Below are 25757 nucleotides of genomic sequence, written 5' to 3'. Positions count from 1 at the left end.
AGTACCAAGTAGAGAAAGCATCCATTTCCATCGGCTGTTTAGGGGAAGCTATTGTAATGTTTTAGATTGAATTTGGTAATTGAGGCATAAGATGGCATTTTTAGGTTGTTATTTTGAGATTTCTTCTCATTATTTGCCTTCCAATTTTTGTGGTGAACAATAACAAAGGTGTGTCTGACAAAGGCTCTTCGGGCAAATAAGTCATTATACGATGGAGGCAACCAGGCAACCAGACATAAGAGATCACATGTGAACTTGAGTAAAGCAAGGGCGGGCGAAGATTGAAGGGAAATGTACCGTCTTGCTTGCGTCTCCTTTGCACCGATTATCCCAAAAAGCTCATATCCAGATTCAATAACAAACCATCTCCATGACAGCGTTCACTACCTGTAACGCGTTAATTCCATACTAGCAACCTTCATTTACCGTAGCGTTTTTAGTGCAATACCAGAAGACTTCATTACCTGTAGCGTGTTGAGCGCGCTGCAGACCTCACAAATCGCGTCCACATCCTCCAAAGTCTTCTTGTTGACCTGAAGGAGCTGGGTTGCCTGTGTTATACATTCTAACGCCTCCACTATACCGCTGCCCTCCAGCTGATTCACGCGTACCCAGTCCTCTAGCTGGCTCAAGTTAAATCTGAAACGTCACGTGGAAAGAAACCTAAGATGACCATTTTGTGAAGACAAAATTCAAAAAGGCTCAGCCACAAATTGCTCGGCGACTTTTTGATTTTTGACAACTTTGGGGTTGTCGTTATATGTCCTATGTCTGTGGTGCCCTATTAGCATGCCACGTGACCAGTGACATGCAAGGGTAAGGGAGGGGTGGGTGGAGAAAAGCTGGATGAACTTGCCTTATTTGCATGCCACGTGACCAGTGACACATGTCCTTGCGAAGAAGAATGTTATTCATGAGGTTCGCACCAATATAATAAAACACCTGAAAGATGGAGGATAAAGCGTTAAATTAAGCAAAACGTGCATGCAATATGCAGAATGACGACACAGTAAGGGAATACAGTATGGTGCAATCATCATCATCATCATTATCCCCATTCTAATTGAAGTCCGTTAATTCAATTTGCATGGAAAGCGCTTTGCCGGACAATGTTCAAAATAGTTTTCTCTCACCTGTCTAAAGCACTGCTTGATGATTTCTGGATCGACGCAGTGCGCATTGAGAATATTCAATACTTGTGAAAGCTGGAATCGAAAGCATGAGACATTATTGCTCCTGTACTGCGCCTTAGTCGGTCCCATGGCACGTTTTGATTTAGTTGAAGCCATTTCTATTTGCTCATACTTTTGTGTTTAACCCATTGAATCCTGGTTATTGTTTAGCTAAATTTACAAAACTAAACATATACCTCACTCCTATTTTGAGTTTTATACAGCCCGTCAAAGTCATAAAGGCTCAATTTTATAAAAAGAAAAATACACCTATGAGCATGTTGGGAGAGTGCCTTAAGTCTATTGGGGCATAATTGAGTGCTTTGCTTATGGATATTTGCAAGCAAAGGTGGATTCATGATGATTTTTTTTGGCTTTGCCTGGATGAGAAAATAATTTTGTAATGAATCACCACAGCTCTCCTAAATGCTGTCTTTTTTTAAACCACATTGATTCCAAAATTGTTTACACTGCTATTCTGGGTCTGTATGACCTGGAATTATTTTGTTTGGCTTTGGGGTGAAAAGACTGACTTTGGAGAGAGATGTGTTGAATGACCCTCCCCTCCTAAATTATTCCAAGGATCTCACAGAATGCTTTGCAATCTGTAATGGCATCCGAGATGGTTTCACAAGCCTTCACGGAGTGGACATTAAGTTGAGGGCATGGAAATGGTCCTGGAGGATCAGAATGAAGGTATCTATATGTGCCTGAGTTTGCTGATCTCAAATCGGGTACAGGCCGGTTGAGGGGTCAATGTGTTAAGAAAATAACAAATGACCGCTCGAAAAGCGATTTTCATTATTTCAAAGCATCTACTCGATAGACTTACCTTTTTTGTAATCCTTTTTACACTAATGTCCTCGCTGCCACGGGAACGCCCACCGTAAGGCTTGGAACTGGACACGCCGGGAATGGACTCGTACTCGAGGATTCCCGGAACTGCAACAGATACAGGGTATAAATCAACACAAGGTTGAAAAAGTATCTTAAACGACTCTGTGAAACAGAGTAGTTGCACTGACGTTTCGGGCGTTAGCCCTTCGTCTACGCCACGCCTACGCAGACCATCTAGTTTTTCTACAGCTTGTCTGTAGTCTTTCTAGTTTACCATACAACAAATATAGGCATACAGTGAAACAATACATAGATAGGAACAACTTTTGTACCATGACCTCGTCAGAACAGATGAAGGTAATCAGCGGAACTGTACATATATAGAAACTTCTTTTTTTACCATAGCCTTGTTTTAACAGATGAAGGTATTGTGTGGAATTTTAAACATATAAGAACTACTTTTGTACCATGACTTAGGCCTCAATTAGATCCCACATGGCCTTTATGGCGTCCAATGAGATGGTCCTGGGAGACTTCTACACATTTTCTTACATAGCATTGTGCGATTTCAGACAAGATTGATCTTATTATTCCATCGTAGAGTCCCAGAATTGCCCTGACAGCTACAATGTTTACAAATCTTCATACCCACCATTTAATTGATGGAGTCCCAGACGGCCCTGACTGCTAGATGTGTACATATTGTGTCACATATGATCCTATAAAGGGAGTCACAGACGGCCCTGACTGCTAGATGTGTACATATAGTATCACATATGATCCTATTAATGGAGTCCCAGAAGGCCCTGACTGCTAAATGTGTACATACGGTATTACCTTTCATTCCATTGATGGAGTCCCAGAAGGCCTTGACTGCTAGATGTGTACATACGGTATTACCTTTCATTCCATTGATGGAGTCCCAGGAGGCCCTGACTGCTAGATGTATTTATATTGTATTACATATGATCCTATTGATGGAGTCACAAAAGGCCCTGACTGCTAGATGTGTACATGTTTCATTACCTATCATTCCATTTATGGAGTCCCAGATGGCCTTCACAAGGTCTTGATAGATGTGTATGGACAGATCACTCAGAACTTGTCGGTATTCCGTCAAGTCGAAGTTCTTCAGGCAGTGCTCGTTCTGCTCTGGTGTATTGTGTACCTGGAACGCCTGTGATGTGTAACCACGAGTTAGGTTTTTAATTGACACGATAGCATGCTCTGTATGTTGACTTATGGTTCATGGCGTGACACGGAAACTATTTACGTCGATCGATTGGTTTAGATGGTTGACTGAAAACGCGTTATTCCAAAAAGAGAAACGGGTTTTTAGATTTTGGGCGGTAATGAAACTACGAATCCGGCTATGAGGTATTTTAGTTGAATTCAGATGATGAAGATTTTATGATTGTTCTAGTAATGATTTCAGTTAAGTACGTTTTATTTAATTTGAGAACATGCATTCATTTTATTCGTTTACCATGCTTGTTAAAAGTTAACCAACAAAACAAATGAAACGAGAGATGACACGTGTGAACAGGACAAAACGAAGGAGTGGAGAATGAATACAAGAAGCGCAAGACACTCCTGAACAAACAAGAAGAGGCAAAAAATTGACAAGAAATAGGATAGCATTAAACAAAGCAATTATTAAAAACAGTAAATGCAAGAGATAAAAAAAATTAAGTACAAGTAGAAATACAGCACTCACTGAACAGAAAACAAACAAGGCAAGTGAGGCACTTACAAGGAATAAGATAACATGATACAATTACAGGAAAAATAATATTTATTTAATATTTAAATATATATATTTAATAAAATAATACTTTATAAACACAGAACAAGCATAGATCTATGCATCATTTAAAGAAAAGAAAACAAGAACTAAAGAATTGTGTGATCAAAGAACAAGCATAAAGAAGGACTAACATCTCGGATGTAATCTTTGACGTGCGTCCACTGACGGCGGAACATGTGTGAGATGCCCTCTCCCGCCGGCTCTCGCTGCTCCCACTACAACACACCACACAACTTGAGTAACAGGTTTAGCCAACCGGACTGACAGGCGGAGTCAACCGGTTCGGTAGGTTTAGGAAAATACAGGGTTGATTGAGATTTATAGAAGTCATTACAACAGAAGGGATAGATGAGGAAATACAGAGCATGCAAAAGAAGTGAATGTTAAAAGTGAAATTAATATTATTCATTTAATGATATCAAGTGATTTATTTCTATTCATGTCCGTGAGGCGATCTCAATGCTCTTGTTTGGCAGTCAAACCTCTATCGTCTAGTTAATTCCATAGGATCTCGCGACATTTGCGTCAACGCCTTTGAACATCTAGCGAACCTCGATGATGTTATAGCAGGATTTACCGAAAGGGGATTTATTTTGTTTTTGTTTCATGGTCTTTTTGTTTAGTCGGCAGGATCCAAATGTTATGTAAAGTTCACACAAATCACGCGCTCCCTGTCTATGACAAAGTCAGGTTCACACACGTTAAAAATCACGCACTTCTTGTCCACAACCTGTGTAACACAGTCAACAGTACAGACAAGTACACAGTACCCACTCCGGGCCTTGTCACGCACAGACACGTAGTGTCTCTTCTCTCCGCTTACAAAACTTTTGTCTCGCGCAAAATACACTCAAAGATCGATAACAAAATAGCAGTCGTACCCTGTCTCCGCTGTACTGCTTCATGTCGTGAAGAAGACGTAGCGTGTTGGCCAGCCAAAACGCTAACATGTCCAGATTGGGATTTTTCTAATAACCAAAAGACAAAGTCATCAGCAAGATCCGATTATCCGATGGTACTAACATAGGTACAGATATTGTTACAACAGAAATACCGCAATAAACGCCATTAGCATCATTATCACCACCACAATCTCTATCACCATCACCATCACCACTACCATCACCATCACCATCACCATCACCATCACCATCACCATCACCATCACCATCACCACTACCATCACCATCACCATCACCATCACCATCACCACCATTACCACTACCATCACTACCACCATCACCATCACTACCACCATCACCACCACCATCACCACCACCATCACCACCCCAACCACCACCACTACCATCACCACTACCATCACCACCACCATCACCATCACCACCCCCACCACCACCATCACCATCACCATCACCATCACCATCACCATCACCATCACCATCACCACCACCACCACCACCATCACCACCACCACCACCATCACCACCACCACCACCATCACCACCACCACCACCACCACCACCACCACCACCACCACCACCACCACCGCCGCCGCCGCCGCCACCACCACCACCACAACCACCACCACCACCACCATCACCAACATAAAAACTACTATCAACCGAACCAACCAACCATCATCACCATTACCAACATCATCACCATCACCGCCATCATCATCACAACTACCAACATCATTAATACTTCCATCATCAACATCATTAGAACTACTACCATCGCCAATATCATCACTACTACAAACATCATAACTACTAACACCATCATCATAACTACTACCATCATCATCACAGCATCAAAAGTACCACCATCATCACAGCCACACTAACAATACTCTTTCTCAATATACAATTCCCCGCTATGAACCCATCTAGTCTACCTTGATGACGTTCCTGATGCTATTCATGCTATTGATGAGCAAGCTCTGCATCCGCCTGTCATCGTTCATGTGGTCTACGTGCCGAATACACATGAACAAGATATGGGCGGGAAGTCCAGGAATGGAATCGGACACGGAGGACGGATTCATGTCCGTAATCAAGGACTTGATGATCTTCTCCTCGTCTTCTGCCGAGTACTCGATCATTCCGTGAGCCTTCCGCTGCTTCGCTTGTAGAGGAAGCGGTAGGAAGTCCTGGAAAAAAAAGACAAACAGAGAATGCGGTCAACTTGACAGAACAGCGACCTTAAAGCTGCATTGTCACCAGTTTACTGGTGACAATGGTCGATTACCTAACAACATCCGATGATTTTTAACGGAAAACGCGAAAAATATTTCAAAATATTGGAAGCAGTGTGTCTATTGGAAGTTTGTTTGAGGGTGTGATTGGTAATTTAGAGCGGATGGCCTGTTAAATATCTCGGATTCTAATAGGTTCTTTTATCTTTTAACGGTTGAGGTTTCCGTCGGACCTCCGGAAGTAAACTAGTGACAATGCGGCTTTAAGATTTACGATGGAGGACAGTCTACGGCGGCGCACGCACAAAATTTTAGCGTGGTATCACATTTTTCCCGCGGAGAAATACAGTGTGCACCGTCGTTGTCACCCCTCCCTCAGTTTACAGAAGAGATGCTCCCTCAAAGACATTGATATAATCAGTATTAGTATCTGGAGATACTCATAACAAAAATAATAGACCTAGTAATGATAATATTATTTTTGAATGATAAGATAACTTTCAGGAAATATTATTTGTCATCGCTTCGGTCATAGCCCGGGAGAGGCATTGATTTAGTAGCATTGCATACAAACCTCGTCTCGCGAGGGCGACTTTCGAAGCAGGCCAGCATGTCTCATCACCTAGAACGAAAAGACAAATTGAGAGAAATAACATAGGGGAAAGACCCCCTTTCACTGAATATTCAACTAAGGACACAAAAACGTGGAATGGACTGTGTCTGTTAGCTAAAGAGAATGTTAAAACACGATGGTTTTATGAGATGGGGAGGGGTAACAGTGTTGTACGTAAAGTTGTCTGCTCGAGAGGGTTACCGTTAACTATATACTTGAGTTGCCTTAACTTACGAACCCAAATATACAAAATAATAAGTCTCGCACAAAAGTTTAACAAGAAAACACGTGAATCACTTTTTTGTATGTCAGTGAAAGCGGGATGCCCGTAACGCGAGAGTTGAATGTTCTTCGCTATTTAACTGAAACCTTTTTTTTTCACCTTGAATTATCGCAATTCCAGGAACTCAACTCCAAGAACACATTTAAAAGTACTCAATTCCAAGAATGTATTTCCAAGAACACAATTCCAAGAACTCAAATCCAATAACACAATTCCAAGAACGCTTTCCAAGAATTCAGCTGTAGAAATGAGATATGTTCCACACTCACTAGTTTCCCGGCACGAGGTTCTTGTCCCGCCCATACAGAATGTGACCGCCGCTTCTGCTCAGTCAGGAGATCCGCTGTAACGCCAAACAAGAGTAAATTTTGTCAACGTTAGTCGTTTTTCCTGGGGTAACGCTATTCTTTAAATATATTAGGCAGACTTTGAACTCCAAAATTTCACGTGCGACTCTTGCTAAGGGTGGAAACTATGATTTAAATCAAGCAGACAGAACTACGTAAATTTGGGATTTGGGATTCTACAAGCTACAATGCTTTTTTGATTTTTCACTGCATAGGGGGTTCAATGTTACCCTACTCCTCCTACGCGCTTCTCACCCCTCCCCCCTAATACAATGTTGTTCAATTCGGGATGTCTTTCTAAGAATTAAAGCACGGTTACATCCAACATTGAAAGGAAGAAGGGGGGTTTAAATGACATTGTCTTGGGAAGGAAGCTAGTTGACTAACGATAGATATCGAGAAATCCGCCCTTTTTTAAGGACGCGACAACTAGTTTTGTCCAGCATTGTAGCTGCCTCTTCATTTAGAAGGTTGTTGAGCAAGCCGTGAGCACCTGATAAGCAAGTACTTGATTTGTTTTGTTTCGAAATGAGTCAATCGACCGGCTACTCCTCGTACCTTTCATGGACTGTGCTCTTCCCCTGAAAGGCATAAGTGAACTCTGGTCTTTCCTGAGAGTAGCATTCTCTTTTTCCAGTCGTTCCACCTGCTCACGCAGATCCACGTTTTCCGTGACGAGTCGCGTGACCTCTTGCTGGAAGCTGCTGTCCATGGCATGGACGCTTGATGTCCGGCCCTGGGGGATACCGGACAGTTAGATACAGACAAGGGGAGACATGGACGGACATCAGAGCGTACAGAGGGGTTATTTACCGGAAAATAAGACAACCGAAAGTCGGAAGTCGGAAAGATGGACGCGCATGAAAACGGACAAACAGGGGGATACCGAACAATAAGACAGAATGACAGAGGACTGAACAAAGGACACACACGTAAGGACAAACATACGTACAAACGTGATGACAGTAGGAAAAACAGATAGCTGGGTAGACTGGGACAAACAGACTGGTAAAAACAAACAGAAGGACTGGGACGGACAGTCGGACAGAGTGAGGAGGACAGGCTGAGCCGTAGAGTTAGACGGACAGATAAAGACACAGGGACTGAGGCAAACGTACGGAGAGACATACCTTCTGCAGCTTGGCCTTGTCCCGCCACAGGTTCTCGTTGGCTTCCTTTAAGCTCTTCTCCTTTTTTATCAACTCCTCCAGCTCTATCTGCAGCACGTTGTTCGCCTTCTTGAGCGACTCCGCCTACAACAGAGACAGCCATGGTGTCAGGGTAATACGGTGGCGTCAATAAGCATGCAACATCAGCAAGTGCAAGAGCAAGAGGTCAGTGAGCACGGGATTTTGGGAGAACATGACGTTATGGGACACGTGACATCAGTACGCAGACGTCGCCAGGGGCACGTAATATCAATAAGCACGACACATTGAACGTGACGAACACGTGATGTCAGTAATTACTTACCTGTAAGACGTAGGCACTCTCGTCTGGGTTGAACTTAAGCAGCTCATCGATTTCTCTTAAATCTTTGGCTACGGACGCCATATCGATCAACTGCTTACGCAGACGTTCCTGAAAGAGTTGACATTTGCAGGTAGATCATTCTTGATAGATCATTCGTGTAAGTGTTTCTGAGATTGACCCAGATGGCTCATCTGTATTCCCTTCCTCCCTAGTGCCCCAACCCCCCTACAATGTTACTACAACGTGACCATCAACACACACCTCGCCTTACGCTGCCACCTAGCTTCACCCCCATCTACACCCAGTGACCTAGCCACACCCTGTTCCTCTTTTCACGCTCATACTTGAACACAGCACAGTCACTCATTACCATCTAGCCACACCCTACACACCTCACGCACCTTTGCCCTCTAAACGAGGCCTATCCTTGATAACAGCAGTCACACATCGCCATCACACATTGCGGCTAAAATTACCCTATATCACACCTCACGTACCTTTTCTCTCTCAAGCAAGCCCCGCTCATTCTTGATAACAGCAGTTACACCTTGCCATCACACATTGCGACTAAAATTACCCTATATCACACCTCACGTACCTTTTCTCTCTCAAGCAAGCCCCGCTCATTCTTGATAACAGCAGTTACACCTTGCCACTAAAATTGCCCTATACCAAACCTGACGTACCTTTTCCATCTCAAGCAAGTCCCGCTCATCCTTGATAACAGCAGTCACACCTTGCCACTAAAATTGCCCTATACCAAACCTGACGTACCTTTTACATCTCAAGCACGTCCCGCTCATCCTTGATAACAGCAGTCACACCTTGCCACTAAAATTGCCCTATACCAAACCTGACGTACCTTCTCCCTCTCAAGCAAGTCCCGCTCATCCTTGATAACAGCAGTTACACCTTGCCATTAAAATTGCCCTATACCAAACCTGACGTACCTTTTCCCTCTCAAGCAAGTCCCGATCATCTTTGATCTCTTTCATCTTCTCGCTGATCAAGTCCCATTCCGCCTCCTTGTCCACGTTCCTCTGACTCACAAGTTTCCTGAGCAGCACCAGCTCGGACCCCATCTTCTTCTGCTCTGCCTCAACCTTCTCCTTTTCCTCTTTCAGCGCGTCTCGCTCCTTCATGATCTCTTGTAGCTTCCCAGTCTTCTGCTTCCAAGCATCTCCCTCTTCCACCTTAATGGAAGGTACGTTGGGAGCACTGGTCTCTCCGGATTGCTTGTTCAGCTGGCTCTGTGCGTCCACCAGGCGGTTCTCAAGGTCCATGACCTTGCTGCGGAGCCGAACGAAGAGCTGACTCTTGGTAATGATGGAACGGACCTCATCCGGTTCCTCCGCCTCTTGTTCTCGGAGCTCCTTTTCCAGGGCGTCCACGAGAGATGTTTCTGCGGGAAAGCAAATGATGTTAATTTTCTCATTGAAAATTCTATTGGTGTAAACGTGGAAATGTAGTTAAATAATACGTTCAGAGCAGTCAAGTTTGGGAAATCATTTCGAAAACTTTAATAATAAGAGAAAAATATTTTTTTTAATAATAAGCGATGATAGGGTACACTACCTCAACATTTTCTTTATACTTAGATCAAGTTAGAGCGTTCCGTAATTTAAAATGGCGAACTATTCGAAGTGAAGGACGGGTTTGCGAATGAACGCCTACTAGTAGGCTATAGAGACATCACTTTCTGTCTTTTGTTGTTGACCTCGCTTGTTTAATCAAGGTCAGTTCACTTATTCACACAAGTGGTACAAGGACGCAGGGACACGTATAGCTTTTCAAGGCGTATCTCACAACAACACACCTCAAATCATCACTGACCTGAGCTGGCTGTGCTAACGCTGTCCAGGCTGCGCAAGGGCTTCTGTGGACTCGTCTGTACAATCTCAAGCTCGTCCTGTAGGTTCTGGTAGCGTTGTTCGAGTCGAGAGTAATCGCGTAAAACTCGTTGATGGTTAAGCCTCTCGGCCTCAAACTCGGACAAGATTTGGACCCGCTGCTCTTCTAGGCGTTCGTCTAGGGTGGCTGAAATACAAACAAAAAAACGGCGTTTAGCTAAATCATGATTTAAGAGGGCGCCTGTGTTACTTCGGAATACTCTAAAAGAGTTGAAATTATACAGTATAATAAAAAATAACTAGCCAGGTTTAGTGAATACAATATTTTGCTTATCTCATATGGACGGAAAAGGATGAAAAAAGACACTTTTGGGTTTAGGTATAAGCTGTACTATTATTCAAAAAATTATAGAGTAAGCCAAATAGACCCTCTGTATATTATCTGCAATATGTTAAATACGTTCAACTATCAGTTGTACGTTTAGATAACCACCAGGGCGTACCATCTCTAGACGCGACCTCGTCTGCGGCTCTGCTGTTAGCCTCGGCGACTTGCTCTCTCAGCTGCTCTATCACGTCACGCAACGACTTGATTTCCTACGATATGAGCCGTACTTTAGCGGCAGTGGTCAGCAAAATGTGTGTGGAAGCATTAACAAGAACTCAGGGTGTACCCAGTTTGCTAGGGAAAGGAGAGGGGAGGGGGGGAGGGTTGGGATGCGCGCCCCCTGCATTAATTTATCTCTCTTCTTACATCACTCTCCTCTTTTTGTTGCTTCCTTCTCAACTCTCTCACGAGCTGACATCGATCACTAGAGTTACTATCTCCCACCTCATCTTCTTACTTTATTTGTTCCTTCGCCTTTTTCTCGACTCTTTCCTGAGCCTCCATCGATCTCTTGAATTCTCATCACTCACCTCATCCTTCTCCTCTATTTCTTCCTTCGCCTTTTTCTCGACTCTTTCCCGAGCCTCCATCGATCTCTTGAATTCCCATCACTCACCTCATCCTTCTCCTCTATTTCTTCCTTCGCTTCTTTCTCGACTCTTTCCCGAGCCTCCATCGATCGCTTGAGTTCGTCGCGCAACTCGCTCACAACTAGTTCCATCTCCACAAGGCGTGCACTGCTCGATTCGTAGTGCCCCTTCCATTTGCGAGCCTCGTCGAGTTCTTTACGCGCTTCGCTCAAGTCTCGTTCCGCAGCCTGCGCATGCTCCTTTTTCTTGACCTGAAAATATAATGACCTCTACTAAGCGGCCATTCTACACACTGGTACCTCTATTAATCGGCCATTCTACACACTGGTACCTCTATTAAACGGCCATTCTACACACTGGCACCTCTATTAATCGGCCATTCTACACACTGGTACCTCTACTAAACGACCATTCTACACAATGGTACCTCTATTAAGCGGCCATTCTACACACTGGTACCTCTACTAAACGACCATTCTATACAATGGTACCTCTATTAATCGGCCATTCTACACACTGGTACCTCTATTAAGCGGCCATTCTACACACTGGTACCTCTATTAAGCGGCCATTCTACACACTGGCACCTCTATTAAACGGCCATTCTACACACTGGTACCTCTACTAAGCGGCCATTCTACACACTGGTACCTCTATTAAGCGGCCATTCTACACACTGGTACCTCTATTATGCGGTCATTCTACACACTGGTACCTCTATTAAGCGGCCATTCTACACACTGGTACCTCTATTAAGCGGCCATTCTACACACTGGTACCTCTATTATGCGGTCATTCTACACACTGGTACCTCTATTAAGTGGCCATTCTACACACTGGCACCTCTATTAAGCGGCCATTCTACACACTGGTACCTCTATTAATCGGCCATTCTACACACTGGCACCTCTATTAAGCGGCCATTCTACACACTGGTACCTCTATTAAACGGCCATTCTACACACTGGAACCTCTATTAAGCGGCCATTCTACACACTGGTACCTCTATTAAGCGGCCATTCTACACACTGGTACCTCTATTAAGCGGCCATTCACACACTGGTACCTCTATTAAGTGGCCATTCTACACACTGGTACCTCTATTAAGCGGCCATTCTTCACACTGGTACCTCTTTTAAGTGTCCATTCTACACACTGGTACCTCTATTAAGCGACCATCCTACACAATAGTACATTTATTAAGCGGCCATTCTACACACTGGTACCTCTGTTAAGCGGCCATTCCACACACTGGTACCTCTATTAAACGACCATTCTACACAATGGTACCTCTAAAGCAACGATTCTACACAATAGTACTTTTATTAAGTGGCCATTCTCTACAATGATACTTCTATGAAGACTATATATAGCGTACTTCTATTAAACTACTTCTCTATATTCAACGCCATTTACTTCAAATTACAAAATTTTGGTCACTAACACACTGTATTTCATTGAGTTAATTTTATTCAATCGGCCAGAAAATCATGATACAAGAATAAGTTGATAATTAAACGACTTTTTGTTGATGAAAATACGTCACTCAAGACTCACACGTAAGCCCGGCCAGTCAGCGTTCTTCAAATAACATGACTCTTCCTACCAATTAAAACAAACGCTTCACTGGAAACATTTGTCACAAATGCCCCAAACAATCAAAGAAACGAATTTACACATTCTTTGATATACTTATCTTACGAGACTATTTCGTTATTGCGCATGCGCAGTGTGCAAGGTATTTCTTTGGAAGAAAAACGATAGAATCCCTCACAACCAAAATGACTCTGAAAAATACACATTCATCTCTTGTTTATTTTGACCTTGACCTGACCACAAACACATTTTCCGTAAACTGTTGCATCCCACATTGATTGTACTCGAAGGAAGCTCAGGTTACATATAAGTTTCAGTACCAGTAGGGGCGTGTTGTATGAGCCGAGAGAAGGTTAGCATCTCCCTCGATAAGGACGAGAAAAGTCTTCGGACTTTCAACCTACAACACGTGGTTAAGGCTATGCCACCTACTTCGTGGCATCTAACCATTTTTTGGGAACAAGTTTGTTTAAAGCAAGCCATGTACTATCCCTGGCTTATTGTCTTAAAGAAGGCCAATCACGCCGCCATGTTACGCTCCCGCACAATACCGAGCGATTCACAGAATGCGTTTCCATCGGCTAATTCAAGCGAGTAACTGAGAAACCTTCAACCCAAATATCATTAATAAAGTTTCAGACATCCATCGCTGATGTTAACCTCGAAGTTTGCTTGCAAACAAAGCGTTGTATTTTTAATTGTAAGCAATAACAAATGAGTGGCTGAACGAAATTTTCTGATATCAGCTTGCTCAGACACCTAAAAACACTGATTAACATGCATAGAAAAGCTACACCCGACGACATCTGACATCCGCCCATACCGCGAGGTAGTATGGGTGATATATGTTGTTTCAAGCTCTGCCATCTTTCACCGCCGACACGAACTTCGTTGAACGCTATCAGAATGCCAGTACATTTTCTAAATATACATCTGCGCAGCAGGTTTGGCAACTATCCCGTAAGAGGTGTCAAACGGAGTCTTCGTAGTTACACTAAAAAAACCTGTTGGCAAAGTGCCTGAACGAAATAGCAACGGCGACCGACTGCAGGGAGAACCCAAAAAGCTTTCATACTTTGCGCTCAATTTTAAACTAGTTTAGATAAAATTCGCTCGTTTATGTATTCCCCCAACAAACTATAGTAAAACCTAGAACCATATTTCAAGCATAGCGAACAAGGATAGCACACGTTCCCGTCCTCGCTACACCATGTCACGTTGTCGTTTGAAGAAAAACGGCTGAAATGTATCAGACAGAATCCATTTCAGAGTATATTTCACGTCTGGCTCTTTGAATTCTCTATTGTTTTCTGCCGTCGTCTTTTCGCGTTGCGGTTGTCGTCCCTATTTTTGTCCCTATCTTTGCAGATACCTTTTACAATTGTACGCGGCACATAGAAAGAAATGCCGCAGTGTCTTCAATAGATAATGCAAGAAACTGTAAGCAAGTGACTCGCAAGCGAAGGTCTTCACTATAAGACTGCGGCATATTTACTGAAAACCTGTTACAACATATATTAACCTCACCACCTCGCGGTATGAGCGCGTGCGGCAGAGCGCTCTTTGACAACGTTTATTGAAATAGCTATATACCTTGTTGATTTTGATTCTAAATGAAATGGTTTTAGACTTTAGGCGTCCCAAATAGCTCGATGCTACCCATTCTATGCTGCTGTCAGCCTAGATATCAAATTTGTGACAAATCAAAGAGAGCTAATGCAAGCACGTTATAACGCCAGATAGGACTATATAAGACTTTGAAAGATATAATACTTAACATATAGATAATTCTTCAAATAATATATTCATCATTCAAAGTGAACGCTTGATTCAATTCCAGTCACTTGACCGTTAAGTGTGTAAAGCAAACATTAAAATTCATATAGTCTTTTGCTTGCGTGACTCAGCCATAATCAAACCAACAAGAGTGCTCATGATAATCAAACTTTGCAAACAATCAACTTAACAAGGACGTAAGACAGTTGACACAAGACATTAAAGAAGGCGCAGGCAGTGAGCATAAGATATCACGTGAGGCGCAGGCCTTCTCTGATCGAATCCCTGTGCAGTGAAGCGGAGAGCGATTTGTTGACGTGGCACGAGTGCTCTGGCACTACTGACTAGCGTTTTTTAGTGTTCTTAGGTATCCATAAATCAGCCCCCTGGGTCAATACAGACAGAGCGTTGTGCTATGTCCCATCTAACGCAAGGCTTAGTAATTTCAGAAGCATTTTCAATGTTGAAGAGAAAAGACTTCACTTATTTGTGAGGCCCTTCTTGCCCTCCGTACTACTGTAGACAGTACTATACGTAACCCTCGTACAAGTGTGGCCTTAACATCCCTATGGCGATCCGAAAGAGCAACTTAACGTGTACCCTGGTGGTAGTCGCGCTTCTACTTGGACTCGTGTTTATAGCCTTTGAGAAAGCTACCATTGCTGGCGGTTTCTCGCAGTGGTCAGGATGGAGTCAGTGCAGCGAAAGCTGCGGCCAGGGCGAGCGCGGACGTACTAGGGTATGTAATAACCCGGTACCGGGTAGACTAGGCAAGCACTGCGCGGGTAACCCGAGAGAAGTCGAGAAATGCTTTTTAAGGCATTGCCCGGTGGATGGCGGGTACACCGAGTGGAGCGAGTACAGCGAGTGCGACAAGTCATGTGGCGGAGGAGTAAGGACGAGATCGAGAGACTGTCAAAATCCGCCGGCACAACACGGAGGGAAAGAATGTGAACACGGGTTCACGCAGAAGGAGACAACGAGTTGCAATCCTAACCCGTGCCCAGTTGATGGCGGCTATAGTAGATGGACTAATTTCGGGTTGTGTGTGGCTAATAGCGGGAACTGTGGAGCCGGTAAAAGGTCTCGAACACGGGTGTGTGACAACCCAGTACCGAAGCATGGTGGCAAGGATTGTACAGGGCCTAACTCCGAGAGTATGGACTGTCACATATTGTGCCCGGAGACGCAACCACCGCCACCTACGACACAACCGTCAACCAATACAACACAACCGTCACCTCAAACAACGCAACCGTCACCTCAAACAACGTAACCGTCACCTCAAACAACGCAATAAACACCTCAAACAACGTAACTACCACAAAACAACCCCACATCAACTTTCAGATGACTACACCGAAAAAGCAAGATCATGATTACAAATCGAATGTCAGAAATTTAGGAAAATAATTCGTGCGTGCAACAGTGGAAATATATTAATTAAAGAAAGTTATTAAAACAATGAGTACCACGAATAAGTCCAAGATAAGTCACTGAATACGAGTACAAGGACGAGCCTAATCACATCACGCGCCAATAAACTTGCATTAAAAACAAGGGCCCCCATAATAATAATGTAGCATGCAGAAAAATCCACCGACAATGGTTATATGAGAATAAAAAGACGCAGTGCCGGCCCTTTTTTGACAGGACTGACTGCGGTTATAAAGGAAGAGACGGCAGAGTGTTTTAGTAACGTGGCAACAGTCCTGGGTCGAGTTTGGTGATGATATTTCGTGATGCTATTAATACTGGAAATCTTCCCGCATCACGAATTCGCCCGATGAGGTCAAGGCAGCCTTGGAAGGCGCAGCGATGCGTCTAATGCAAAGGTATTCAAATCTCGTTTAGCTTAGGCGATCTTTTGCTGCCCTACAAGATACAGCTAGAAAACCCCTTCATACAGCTCTTAAGATAGGACCTATGGCTATCCCTATGGCGATCCGAAAGAGCAACTTAACGTGTACTCTGGTGGTAGTCGCGCTTCTACTTGGACTCGCGTTTATAGCCTTTGAGAAAGCTACCATTGCTGGCGGTTTCTCGCAGTGGTCAGGATGGAGTCAGTGCAGCGAAAGCTGCGGCCAGGGCTTGCGCGGACGTGCTAGAGTATGTAATAACCCGGCACCGGGTAGACTAGGCGAGCACTGCGCGGGTAAAGACCATGAGATCGAGCAATGCGGGGAGAGGCATTGCCCGATGAATGGCGGGTACACCGAGTGGAGCGAGTATAGCAAGTGTGACAAGTCATGTGGCGGAGGAGTAAGGACGAGATCGAGATACTGTATCAACCCGACGCCTCGCCACGGAGGGAAAGACTGCGAGCACGGGTTCTCGCACGTAGAGAACATGAGTTGCAACCGAATTCGTTGCCCAAGCCCCGAGACGTCGGCCACGGTGCTAGCTGATAGTGGTGGTGGCTATGGCAAATGGACTAATTACGGGGTGTGTATTGCTAATAGCGGGAACTGTGGAGAAGGTAAAAGGACACGAACACGGGTGTGTAATAATCCAGGGGGCAAGGGGTGTGAGGGCCCGGATTCGGAGAGTATGAAATGTCAAATACGGTGCCCTTAAAAGCCGCCGACAAGCCTCCTACAAGCAAACCATAAACCGAAGCACCGCCACCTCAAAAACAAGCACCGCCACCTCAAACTCAAGCACCGCCACCTAGAACAAAAACACTACCTTAATGAAACAGATGGCCACTCGAGGAGAGGCGAGCTCATGGCTACATATCGAATGTTAAATCAGAAACTGGATTCCCAGAAACAGGAAATTCAGAGGTTTATAGCTAAGCTATAAAGACATTATACTGTCTACCCAATCAAATTGACTGACCGGGGGGGGATTAAGCTAAATCTAGCGCTATCAAATAATAAAAATATCTCTAGTTGCCGTCTGTGGATTTCGATCGCTTGCGTACAAATAGCAAGGGAAGAGGCCGTACAAATAGTAAGGGAAGAAGCGGTACAAATAGCATGGGTACAAGTCGTACAAATAGTAAGGGAAGAAGCGGTTCAAATAGCAATGGTAGAAGTCGTACAAATAGAAAGGGAAGAAGAAGCCATGTAGTGTTGGCAAAGTGGATATTTATTTTTGCGACAATTGTGATTGAACGTGATAAAAAATAAAATCATTTTTGAACTAAAAATTTTTTCCGGTGATTATTCGGTTCCAAGCGGTTTATGTGAATGCGTGTGTTGGTATGGGGAGGGGACCAAATATACTTAATAACTCTACTTTTATGGAATTAGCTACTTGGATGCCCTGACTCATCTCAAACTATTGTGTTGTGCTGGTGTGCGAATGTTGAGAGTTTATGTTATGAACGGTTATTATTATTTTTTAGAAAATTGTTCCAAAAATTCATTGGAAATTGTTGAGACTACAAAATCGAACAGCACAATTAAAACAAAACACCAAAACACGCAAAACGCTAAGAGATCTTTTAAATTAAGAAGCAGAAATTAAATAATTCATGAAACTTTTTATGCTTCATTGCATCCACTATTATAATGCCGACAATTCAACAAATTCAACGCCATTTGAAATGGTACACAGTAGAAAAATTTCCATAAACGACCTTGGGGATTAAGATTTTTTCATAAAAACTCTATAAACATGTACATGCCCTAAATGTTTTTTTTTTTTGTAGAAAAGCATTAAATCTTGGATTATAAAAAAAAGCAAATGGTTCAGAATATTTCGTGTTGCTTATAAACACGGGAAACAAACAAGTTCCTAACACGCAGAAAGCGTGGTTAATTTATTCATCGTCCGCACGGTCCCGTGATGCATCAGTGGGAACCACCTGGCAAGTAAAAACTCCGAACAAAACCATCCCGAAGTTGCCCAAAACTTAGCAAAACACATCAAATAGATCACATCAAGTGTAGGGCACTCTGACGAGGTGTCATCAAGCAAGAGGCTAATTGTAATTTTGAGTTGGAACTCCTGGTAACCAGCTTGTTTTCAAAGTACCACAAGCGCAAATTCAATGTCGGCCATCAGATATCTTGCAAATATTCTACCGTTAATTCTGGTGGGGTTCGGCTTTCTGGTTGCACTATCGTACGTGTACAAAGAGTTGTCAGTCGAGGGCGGCTACTCAGAGTGGTCCAACTGGAGCGCGTGTACACGGTCGTGCGGCCAAGGCTTACGAGGTCGAATTAGACGTTGTGACAAGCCGATTCCCGGTGTTATGGGAAAGCCTTGCGCGGGACGAAATGTCAACACAGAGAAGTGTGAACTGAAACCTTGCCCGCAAGACGGTGGCTTCACCGAGTGGGGATTATTTGGTGATTGTGACAAATCTTGTGGCGGAGGCGCAAGGACTCGGAAACGAGAGTGCACTAACCCCGCGCCGGCGTATGGCGGAAAGCGATGCGACGGCCCTCATACGGATACCATGTCTTGTAATAGCAAGCCTTGCCCGGTGAATGGCGGGTTTTCACAGTGGACAGAGTTTAGCGCTTGCGAGTTGAAGGCTAGTTGTGGAGAGGGGAAGAAGATCCGTACGCGCAAATGTGACAATCCAGTACCGGCCTACGACGGGAAGGGCTGCGAAGGTCCGCATAGTGAAGAAGCAAAATGCGAAGTTCCTTGCCCAACATCGCCACCGACAACTCAGCCACCACCGATGACAAACGCTACAGCCATACCTAATACTATCCCTACTAACATTCCTACGACGGCGAAACCCGCAAAATAACGTATTGCGAACGCTTTATAATCGTTAATTTGAGTTCAAAACTCTATGTCAGTGAAAGACTGGCTCTACACAAATTCTTCTCACCAATTTATTTATCGCTTTAGGAAACCCAACTATCAAACCTACACGAAGTAAATTGCTCATTGTAAAACATTTACAATCATTGAGTCCCTAAGAGGGAACTTTCTCCGTTTATTCTATTTATTTCGAGTAAGCGCACTTAGGTTTTCCAACTGAACGTGGAAATAAAACTGAGTTTCGTAATAATTGCACGCATAAATGCATATGATTCTAATTCACGGGCCCGGAAAAAAGCGTTTCATTCATTTGTCCACCGAGTTCACCAAAAATAACCCTATGTATGTTGATTTTTTTCTGTTTGTCTGTAAGCTTGTAATAGGAAAAGGACGCAATTTCCATAGCTTTTTCAATTGGAATGGAATGTAAATTTCACAGTTTTCTATGTCATGGAGACAGGATTTTGACAAAGGTAGTTGTGTCCTTCTTTTATTGATGTAGTTTTGTTTTGGTTACGCGACTGGTGATGTGGCACCAAGGAACTCAATTTGCCCATCTGTCTATCATTTCGGCAGATTCAGTCATTTGTAAATAAACACAAGGCAGTCATCAATCAGTATCGAACCGTTAATTTCTGACAGTTTGCCGTATTAAGTGGTTTGTTGGTTATCTTACACAAAAGAATCACTCCATACAGCATTCAAAACACAATTCCAAGCATCCCGTGCTTCTAGAATCAAAACCCTTTGGCTATCTTAATATGAAGTAAAAATATACTATAAATAGCACCTTGTCAACATGCCCTCAAACGAGAAAAGTGAAGTGGTAATCTGTTAGGCCTACTTATGATATACAGAAATGGCATATTTTAAATGCCGATAATGATTAGCTTATTTGCTCTTCTTTGTTTAGAGTGACGCACCAGAGGAAACCCAACAATCCAAACAATTGAACCTTATATGAGGCGAAAAAAAGAAAACTTTTTTAGGAAATGCCGGATGCAAATTGGCGTTGTGACAAGCAAAATAGAAGGCGAAGTGTATATACACGGCGAGAACACAGTTATCACAAAATGCTTACTCGCAAATTCAGACGTTTCTCGCCCCATCGGAAGATTTGATATTTCCGTCGCCCATGCTACCATTCGATAACGTTACCCACTATTTGTATATATTCCGAGTGGTAATGGACATCCCGCCTGCTTACTGTTCTCTGTCTGCCTGTTTGGCTGGCTGTCCATCTGTCTGCCTACTGGTCTAGCACGTCGGTCCGTTGTGCTACCTGTCTAGCACGTCTGTCCGTTGTGCTACCTGTCTAGCACGTCTGTCCGTTATGCTACCTGTCTAGCACGTCTGTCCGTTATGCTACCTGTCTAGCACGTCTGTCCGTTGTGCTACCTGTCTAGTACGTCTGTCCGTTGTGCTACCTGTCTAGCACGTCTGTCCGTTAAGTCATCTGTCTAGCACGTCTGTCCGTTAAGTCATCTGTCTAGCACGTCTGTCCGTTGTGCTACCTGTCTAGCACGTCTGTCCGTTGTGCTACCTGTCTAGCACGTCTGTCCGTTATGCTACCTGTCTAGCACGTCTGTCCGTTGTGCTACCTGTCTAGCACGTCTGTCCGTTAAGTCATCTGTCTAGCACGTCTGTCCGTTAAGTCATCTGTCTAGCACGTCTGTCCGTTGTGCTACCTGTCTAGCACGTCTGTCCGTTGTGCTACCTGTCTAGCACGTCTGTCCGTTATGCTACCTGTCTAGCACGTCTGTCCGTTATGCTACCTGTCTAGCACGTCTGTCCGTTGTGCTACCTGTCTAGCACGTCTGTCCGTTGTGCTACCTGTCTAGCACGTCTGTCCGTTAAGTCATCTGTCTAGCACGTCTGTCCGTTAAGTCATCTGTCTAGCACGTCTGTCCGTTGTGCTACCTGTCTAGCACGTCTGTCCGTTGTGCTACATGTCTAGCACGTCTGTCCGTTATGCTACCTGTCTAGCACGTCTGTTCGTTATGCTACCTGTCTAGCACGTCTGTCCGTTGTGCTACCTGTCTAGCACGTCTGTCCGTTATGCTTCCTGTCTAGCGCGTCTGTCCGTTATGCTACCTATCTAGCACGTCTGTCCGTTGTGCTACCTATCTAGCACGTCTGTCCGTTGTGCTACCTGTCTAGCACGTCTGTCCGTTATGCTACCTGTCTAGCACGTCTGTCAGTTATGCTACCTGTCTAGCACGTCTGTTCGTTATGCTACCTGTCTAGCACGTCTGTCCGTTGTGCTACCTGTCTAGCACGTCTGTCCGTTGTGCTACCTGTCTAGCACGTCTGTCCGTTAAGTCATCTGTCTAGCACGTCTGTCCGTTAAGTCATCTGTCTAGCACGTCTGTCCGTTAAGTCATCTGTCTAGCACGTCTGTCCGTTATGCTTCCTGTCTAGCACGTCTGTTCGTTATGCTACCTGTCTAGCACGTCCGTCCGTTATGCTACCTGTCTAGCACGTCTGTCCGTTGTGCTACCTGTCTAGCACGTCCGTCCGTTATGCTACCTGTCTAGCACGTCTGTCCGTTATGCTTCCTGTCTAGCACGTCTGTCCGTTATGCTTCCTGTCTAGCACGTCTGTTCGTTATGCTACCTGCCTAGCACGTCTGTCCGTAGCACGTCTGTCCGTTCTGCTTCCTGTCTAGCATGCCTGTTTGAGCACGTCTGTTGTAGAACGTCTGACCGTAGCACGGCTGTCCGTTCTGCTACCTGTATAGCAGGTCTTACCTCCTGGTCCAGCCGTTGTTGCAGCTCGATGATCTTGTTCTCCATTCCCTTGTTAAGCGCCTTGAAGTGCTCCACGGAGCGAGCCTCAATCTGGAAAAAAAAAAAAAAAAAAACTCATCAAAGTTCAGACGAGCTGTAGAAAAACTATGTGGTCTGCACAGGCTTGGAGGACATCTAATGACTGGACCTATCACTTTAACCCTGTGTTCATTTATTTCCCCATGTCCATCAGGGGTTCGACAACACATTGCTTCAATAGGACCTCCATTTGCAAAAGAAGTACCAGGAATAAATAAGTTTTCTAAATAATCATATATTCTATAGATTATTGAGCTAATACCAGGGTATGCCTTCGAGGAGCCAGCTAAAATGCTTTGTGTTTATTTTGTTCGACCGTCTTTCTTGAAGTAGTTTACCACAGGGTAACCGCTGATACAGGGTTTTAACTAGGATTTCACTCTAGAACGCGCACCATAACAAGCAGAACTTAGAATACCTAGCTATTCGCATATGTGGTATACCTTACTCTGAGTTTCATACTTAAAGCCGCATTGTTACCAGTCTACTTCCGGAGGTCCGACTGAACCCTCAACCATTAAAAGACAATAGAATCTATTAGAATCCGTTCTGTTAAACAGGCCATCCGCTTTAAATTATCAATCACATCCTCAAAGAAACTTCCAATAGAAACACTGCTTTCACGATTTTGAAATATTTTTCGCGCTTTCTGTTAAAAATCAGCGGAGATTGTTACGTTATCAACCGGAAGTAAACTGGTGACAATGCGGCTTCAAGTGTGCGTAAAAGAACATCCTTACGTAACCACAGGCTACCCAAAAACGTAGGGTCTTACCTTGAGTTTCTTGAGTTCTTTCCGCGCGCGCATGCGCCGTACACAGCTCTGAAGGAATATGATCTTCTTGAAGTAATTCCTGTACTTTTGACGGCCTTTGTAGCCGCGCCAGCAGCGCTGTATAACTCCCGCTTTAGCATTGTACAACAACACTTGCCTCTGTCTCCGCGCGGACATGCCTCGCGCGTAGGACTGGATCGTAAGGATAGCAGCGTGCTTGCGCAGATACGCCTGTCTGAGGTGGAAGCCACGGTAATACCGCTGGATCGTGGTGGCTGACTTGTTCCGGCGCAAGCTTCGAGCCAAGCTATTGAAAGCAAGATTTCTCAGTGGAAATAAAGCGCGCGGTCAAACATAACACAATACACAAGACTTCAAAGGTTTGAGGGTTTTATGGGGTTCACTCACTTTCTGGCCTGGTCGCCTCGAACCCAGGCCTGTATGAGAATCGCGGCCTTCCTCATTCGCAGGTAGAGTTTGTGTTCTCTGTAGCAGCGGTAGTTCTTTTGAATCATGACACAGCTTCGACGCAGTTTGTCGCCGCGCAGCTTCTCAAGGTACGCGACCTACACGCGAGATTAGAGTAAAGATGTATGTGTCGCGGATGCAGTAAAACCACTATTACTATTCTAACTATCGAGACTATTACTAACATAATAGTAGACATACTTTTGTTTCCACAGCTAAAAGGCAGCGCTAGCAAGGAGAATTTCTCGAGAAGAAATCACTGCATCATCCTCCTACTCGGTTGTGTCTACATTAATGCAGATGTTTGCCGGTTTGATTCCTGGTGTGGACTGGAGTAGTTTTTTCGGGTTTCTTATTTCCTGTGAGGGCTCTCCCATGAACCATTCCCACGAACCAAAAAATCCCATGAGTTCGATCCCAAAATGTGCTTCGTGGGCGGAAATGAATCACAATATGGGGCTTAAAACCATATGCCTTCGACTCTTGCCCACCCCCCCTCCCCTACCAATCGATGGATAGCTTACCTGGCCTGCTCTGAAGAAAATTTTCGTCTTTCCCATCTGAAACATGTCTTCATCCTACACTCACAAAAAAGGAGGAAAACATTACACTCTAATCAAACCCACCGAATCTTAACGACTTGAAGAATTTAAATACAAAAAAAAAAAAAAAATGGCATCAAGAGAGACGTGATTCGTGTATATACTGTAAACGCTAAATATCTATAGATTTCTACAACTAATGTGCTAATGCGTATTTACGCCATAGCAAGCTTTGTTTATTGTTCCAACTATTCTTGATGTTACAAATTAATCACAGACGGAACGATGACACGGAAACGCTCTATCATATACAGCCTCGTCAACAGGTTTTTCTCAGTCAGCTCTACAATTCGTATTCAAAATGGCGGGAAATCAAACGGTGACGTCACTTAAAAAGCTGGCCGCGCAGCCTAGAGACACCTGGAGACGAGGCTAATCCCCGTTGCTCACCTTGATAAAAGTCTCCAAGATGAGCTTGATTGTCTCGCGCGGTTTCTTGCGGTTGATCTTCTTGGAAGGCAGCAGCATAATGTAGCGTGCGAAGAACTCCCGGTACGTCCAGCGGGAGGGGTAGCCCGCCGCGCTGATGCGGATCGTCTCCAGCACGCCACAGGCTCGGAGCTGCTGAATGGAGCGCTTTGGGTGGAACTCGAACGGCGCCTTGGTATCGTTGGGTTTGATGCAGCGCACGTAATGCGGCGTAGTGCTGTTCAACGTCTCCATCAGTTTGCTCAAGGACACGCTGAACTAAAAATGCAAAGAACGATACACTCGAAATATTACGAGAACAAATGTATCTAGATTGAAGAGGGCTAGTACTTTTTTATTGTTTACATTTTAAAATACAACGGCATCTTCGACAAAAAATAAACTGAAACAAAATAATATCCACGATTGAAGTCTAATAATTTAGTAACGATATCAAATTGAATGCTTATCAGCCACTTGGTTGAAAAAGCCAGGGAAACTAATGCTTTGTGCGACTCGTGTTTCGCGGGTGGCGGCGTGATTTATTGAACAGGAAATAAAAAACCGGAGTATTTACAGGAAGCAATCAATATCCTCATGGAGGTGGATAGAATAAAACGTAGAGAAAACACGTTTTTAAAATGCGTTCTTCCAAGCTATCTATCAAATTACCTGAGAGCCGACACTCTTAAACATCTTTCCGCCTTTCCCGCCTTGTTTGCCAGCTCTGGAAGCAGCTCGCTTTCGCGGTGCGGAATGAGCGTCGTTTTCTGTAAACATTTCCCCAACCATCTCATCCTAGTATGGAATAATGCTGTTAAACTCGACTCCGTTGATGGTGCCCTTTCTAACCGCAGGCAACCGGTTATTTTCATACTGCTAGGTATCATGAGAGGTCAATAAGCAGAGAGATTCTCTTTAGTATAATTAAAAGGTTACTTTTATTGAGGCAACTTATACTTTATGCTTGTCATTTGAAGAATAAAAAAATCAATCTTTTTGAGGTTGTCGCGTCACCTGGACATGATTTTGGCATCAGACATTTATTAGATTGT

The 25757-nt window shown here is 44.0% G+C and overlaps 4 protein-coding genes and 1 non-coding gene across 8 annotated transcripts in view; 4 read left to right on the top strand and 1 right to left on the bottom strand.

Moving 5' to 3' along the window:
• The window catches only part of LOC5513646 (unconventional myosin-Va), a 37417-nt gene that overhangs the window by 1205 nt on the left and 10455 nt on the right, over positions 1–25757 (bottom strand). For 3 of the 4 annotated variants that reach the window (XM_048725698.1, XM_048725697.1, XM_048725699.1), the window contains 22 exons: positions 25375–25500; positions 24685–24981; positions 24217–24270; positions 23633–23790; positions 23225–23531; positions 22372–22461; positions 11545–11769; positions 11044–11137; positions 10524–10727; positions 9641–10092; positions 8691–8798; positions 8348–8470; positions 7776–7953; positions 7140–7213; positions 6549–6596; positions 5675–5929; positions 4698–4784; positions 3036–3186; positions 2005–2114; positions 1134–1205; positions 857–942; positions 465–639 (listed from right to left, as the gene is read on the bottom strand). In XM_048725698.1, the coding sequence (XP_048581655.1) occupies positions 465–639; positions 857–942; positions 1134–1205; positions 2005–2114; positions 3036–3186; positions 4698–4784; positions 5675–5929; positions 6549–6596; positions 7140–7213; positions 7776–7953; positions 8348–8470; positions 8691–8798; positions 9641–10092; positions 10524–10727; positions 11044–11137; positions 11545–11769; positions 22372–22461; positions 23225–23531; positions 23633–23790; positions 24217–24270; positions 24685–24981; positions 25375–25500 (3474 nt within the window). Of the gene's footprint in view, positions 1–464; positions 640–856; positions 943–1133; positions 1208–2004; positions 2115–3035; positions 3187–4697; positions 4785–5674; positions 5930–6548; positions 6597–7139; positions 7214–7775; positions 7954–8347; positions 8471–8690; positions 8799–9640; positions 10093–10523; positions 10728–11043; positions 11138–11544; positions 11770–22371; positions 22462–23224; positions 23532–23632; positions 23791–24216; positions 24271–24684; positions 24982–25374; positions 25501–25757 lie in introns of those variants that run through there. The other variant, XR_007307412.1, reaches the window with a different exon arrangement.
• On the top strand, positions 13445–13569 carry LOC116618963. The gene has a single exon (XR_004296439.1). It is a non-coding gene; the product is annotated as a U6atac minor spliceosomal RNA (small nuclear RNA).
• Positions 15180–16368, top strand: LOC5513674 (coadhesin). Its single transcript, XM_001633867.3, has one exon. It carries the CDS (start codon positions 15459–15461, stop codon positions 16164–16166), a length of 708 nt encoding a protein of 235 aa, XP_001633917.3. The 5' UTR covers positions 15180–15458; the 3' UTR covers positions 16167–16368.
• Positions 16628–18044, top strand: LOC116618931 (coadhesin). The gene has a single exon (XM_032383142.2). It carries the CDS (start codon positions 16817–16819, stop codon positions 17465–17467), a length of 651 nt encoding a protein of 216 aa, XP_032239033.2. The 5' UTR covers positions 16628–16816; the 3' UTR covers positions 17468–18044.
• On the top strand, positions 18682–20235 carry LOC116618929 (coadhesin-like). Its single transcript, XM_032383140.2, has one exon. The coding sequence runs from the start codon at positions 18891–18893 to the stop codon at positions 19602–19604; it is 714 nt and encodes a 237-aa protein (XP_032239031.2). The 5' UTR covers positions 18682–18890; the 3' UTR covers positions 19605–20235.

Source organism: Nematostella vectensis, chromosome 3 (assembly GCF_932526225.1).
Source record: "Nematostella vectensis chromosome 3, jaNemVect1.1, whole genome shotgun sequence".
NCBI classification, from domain to species: Eukaryota; Metazoa; Cnidaria; class Anthozoa; order Actiniaria; family Edwardsiidae; genus Nematostella; species Nematostella vectensis.
The sequence above is the reverse complement of the archived record's forward strand: the minus strand, read 5'-3'. Positions and strand labels throughout refer to the sequence as shown.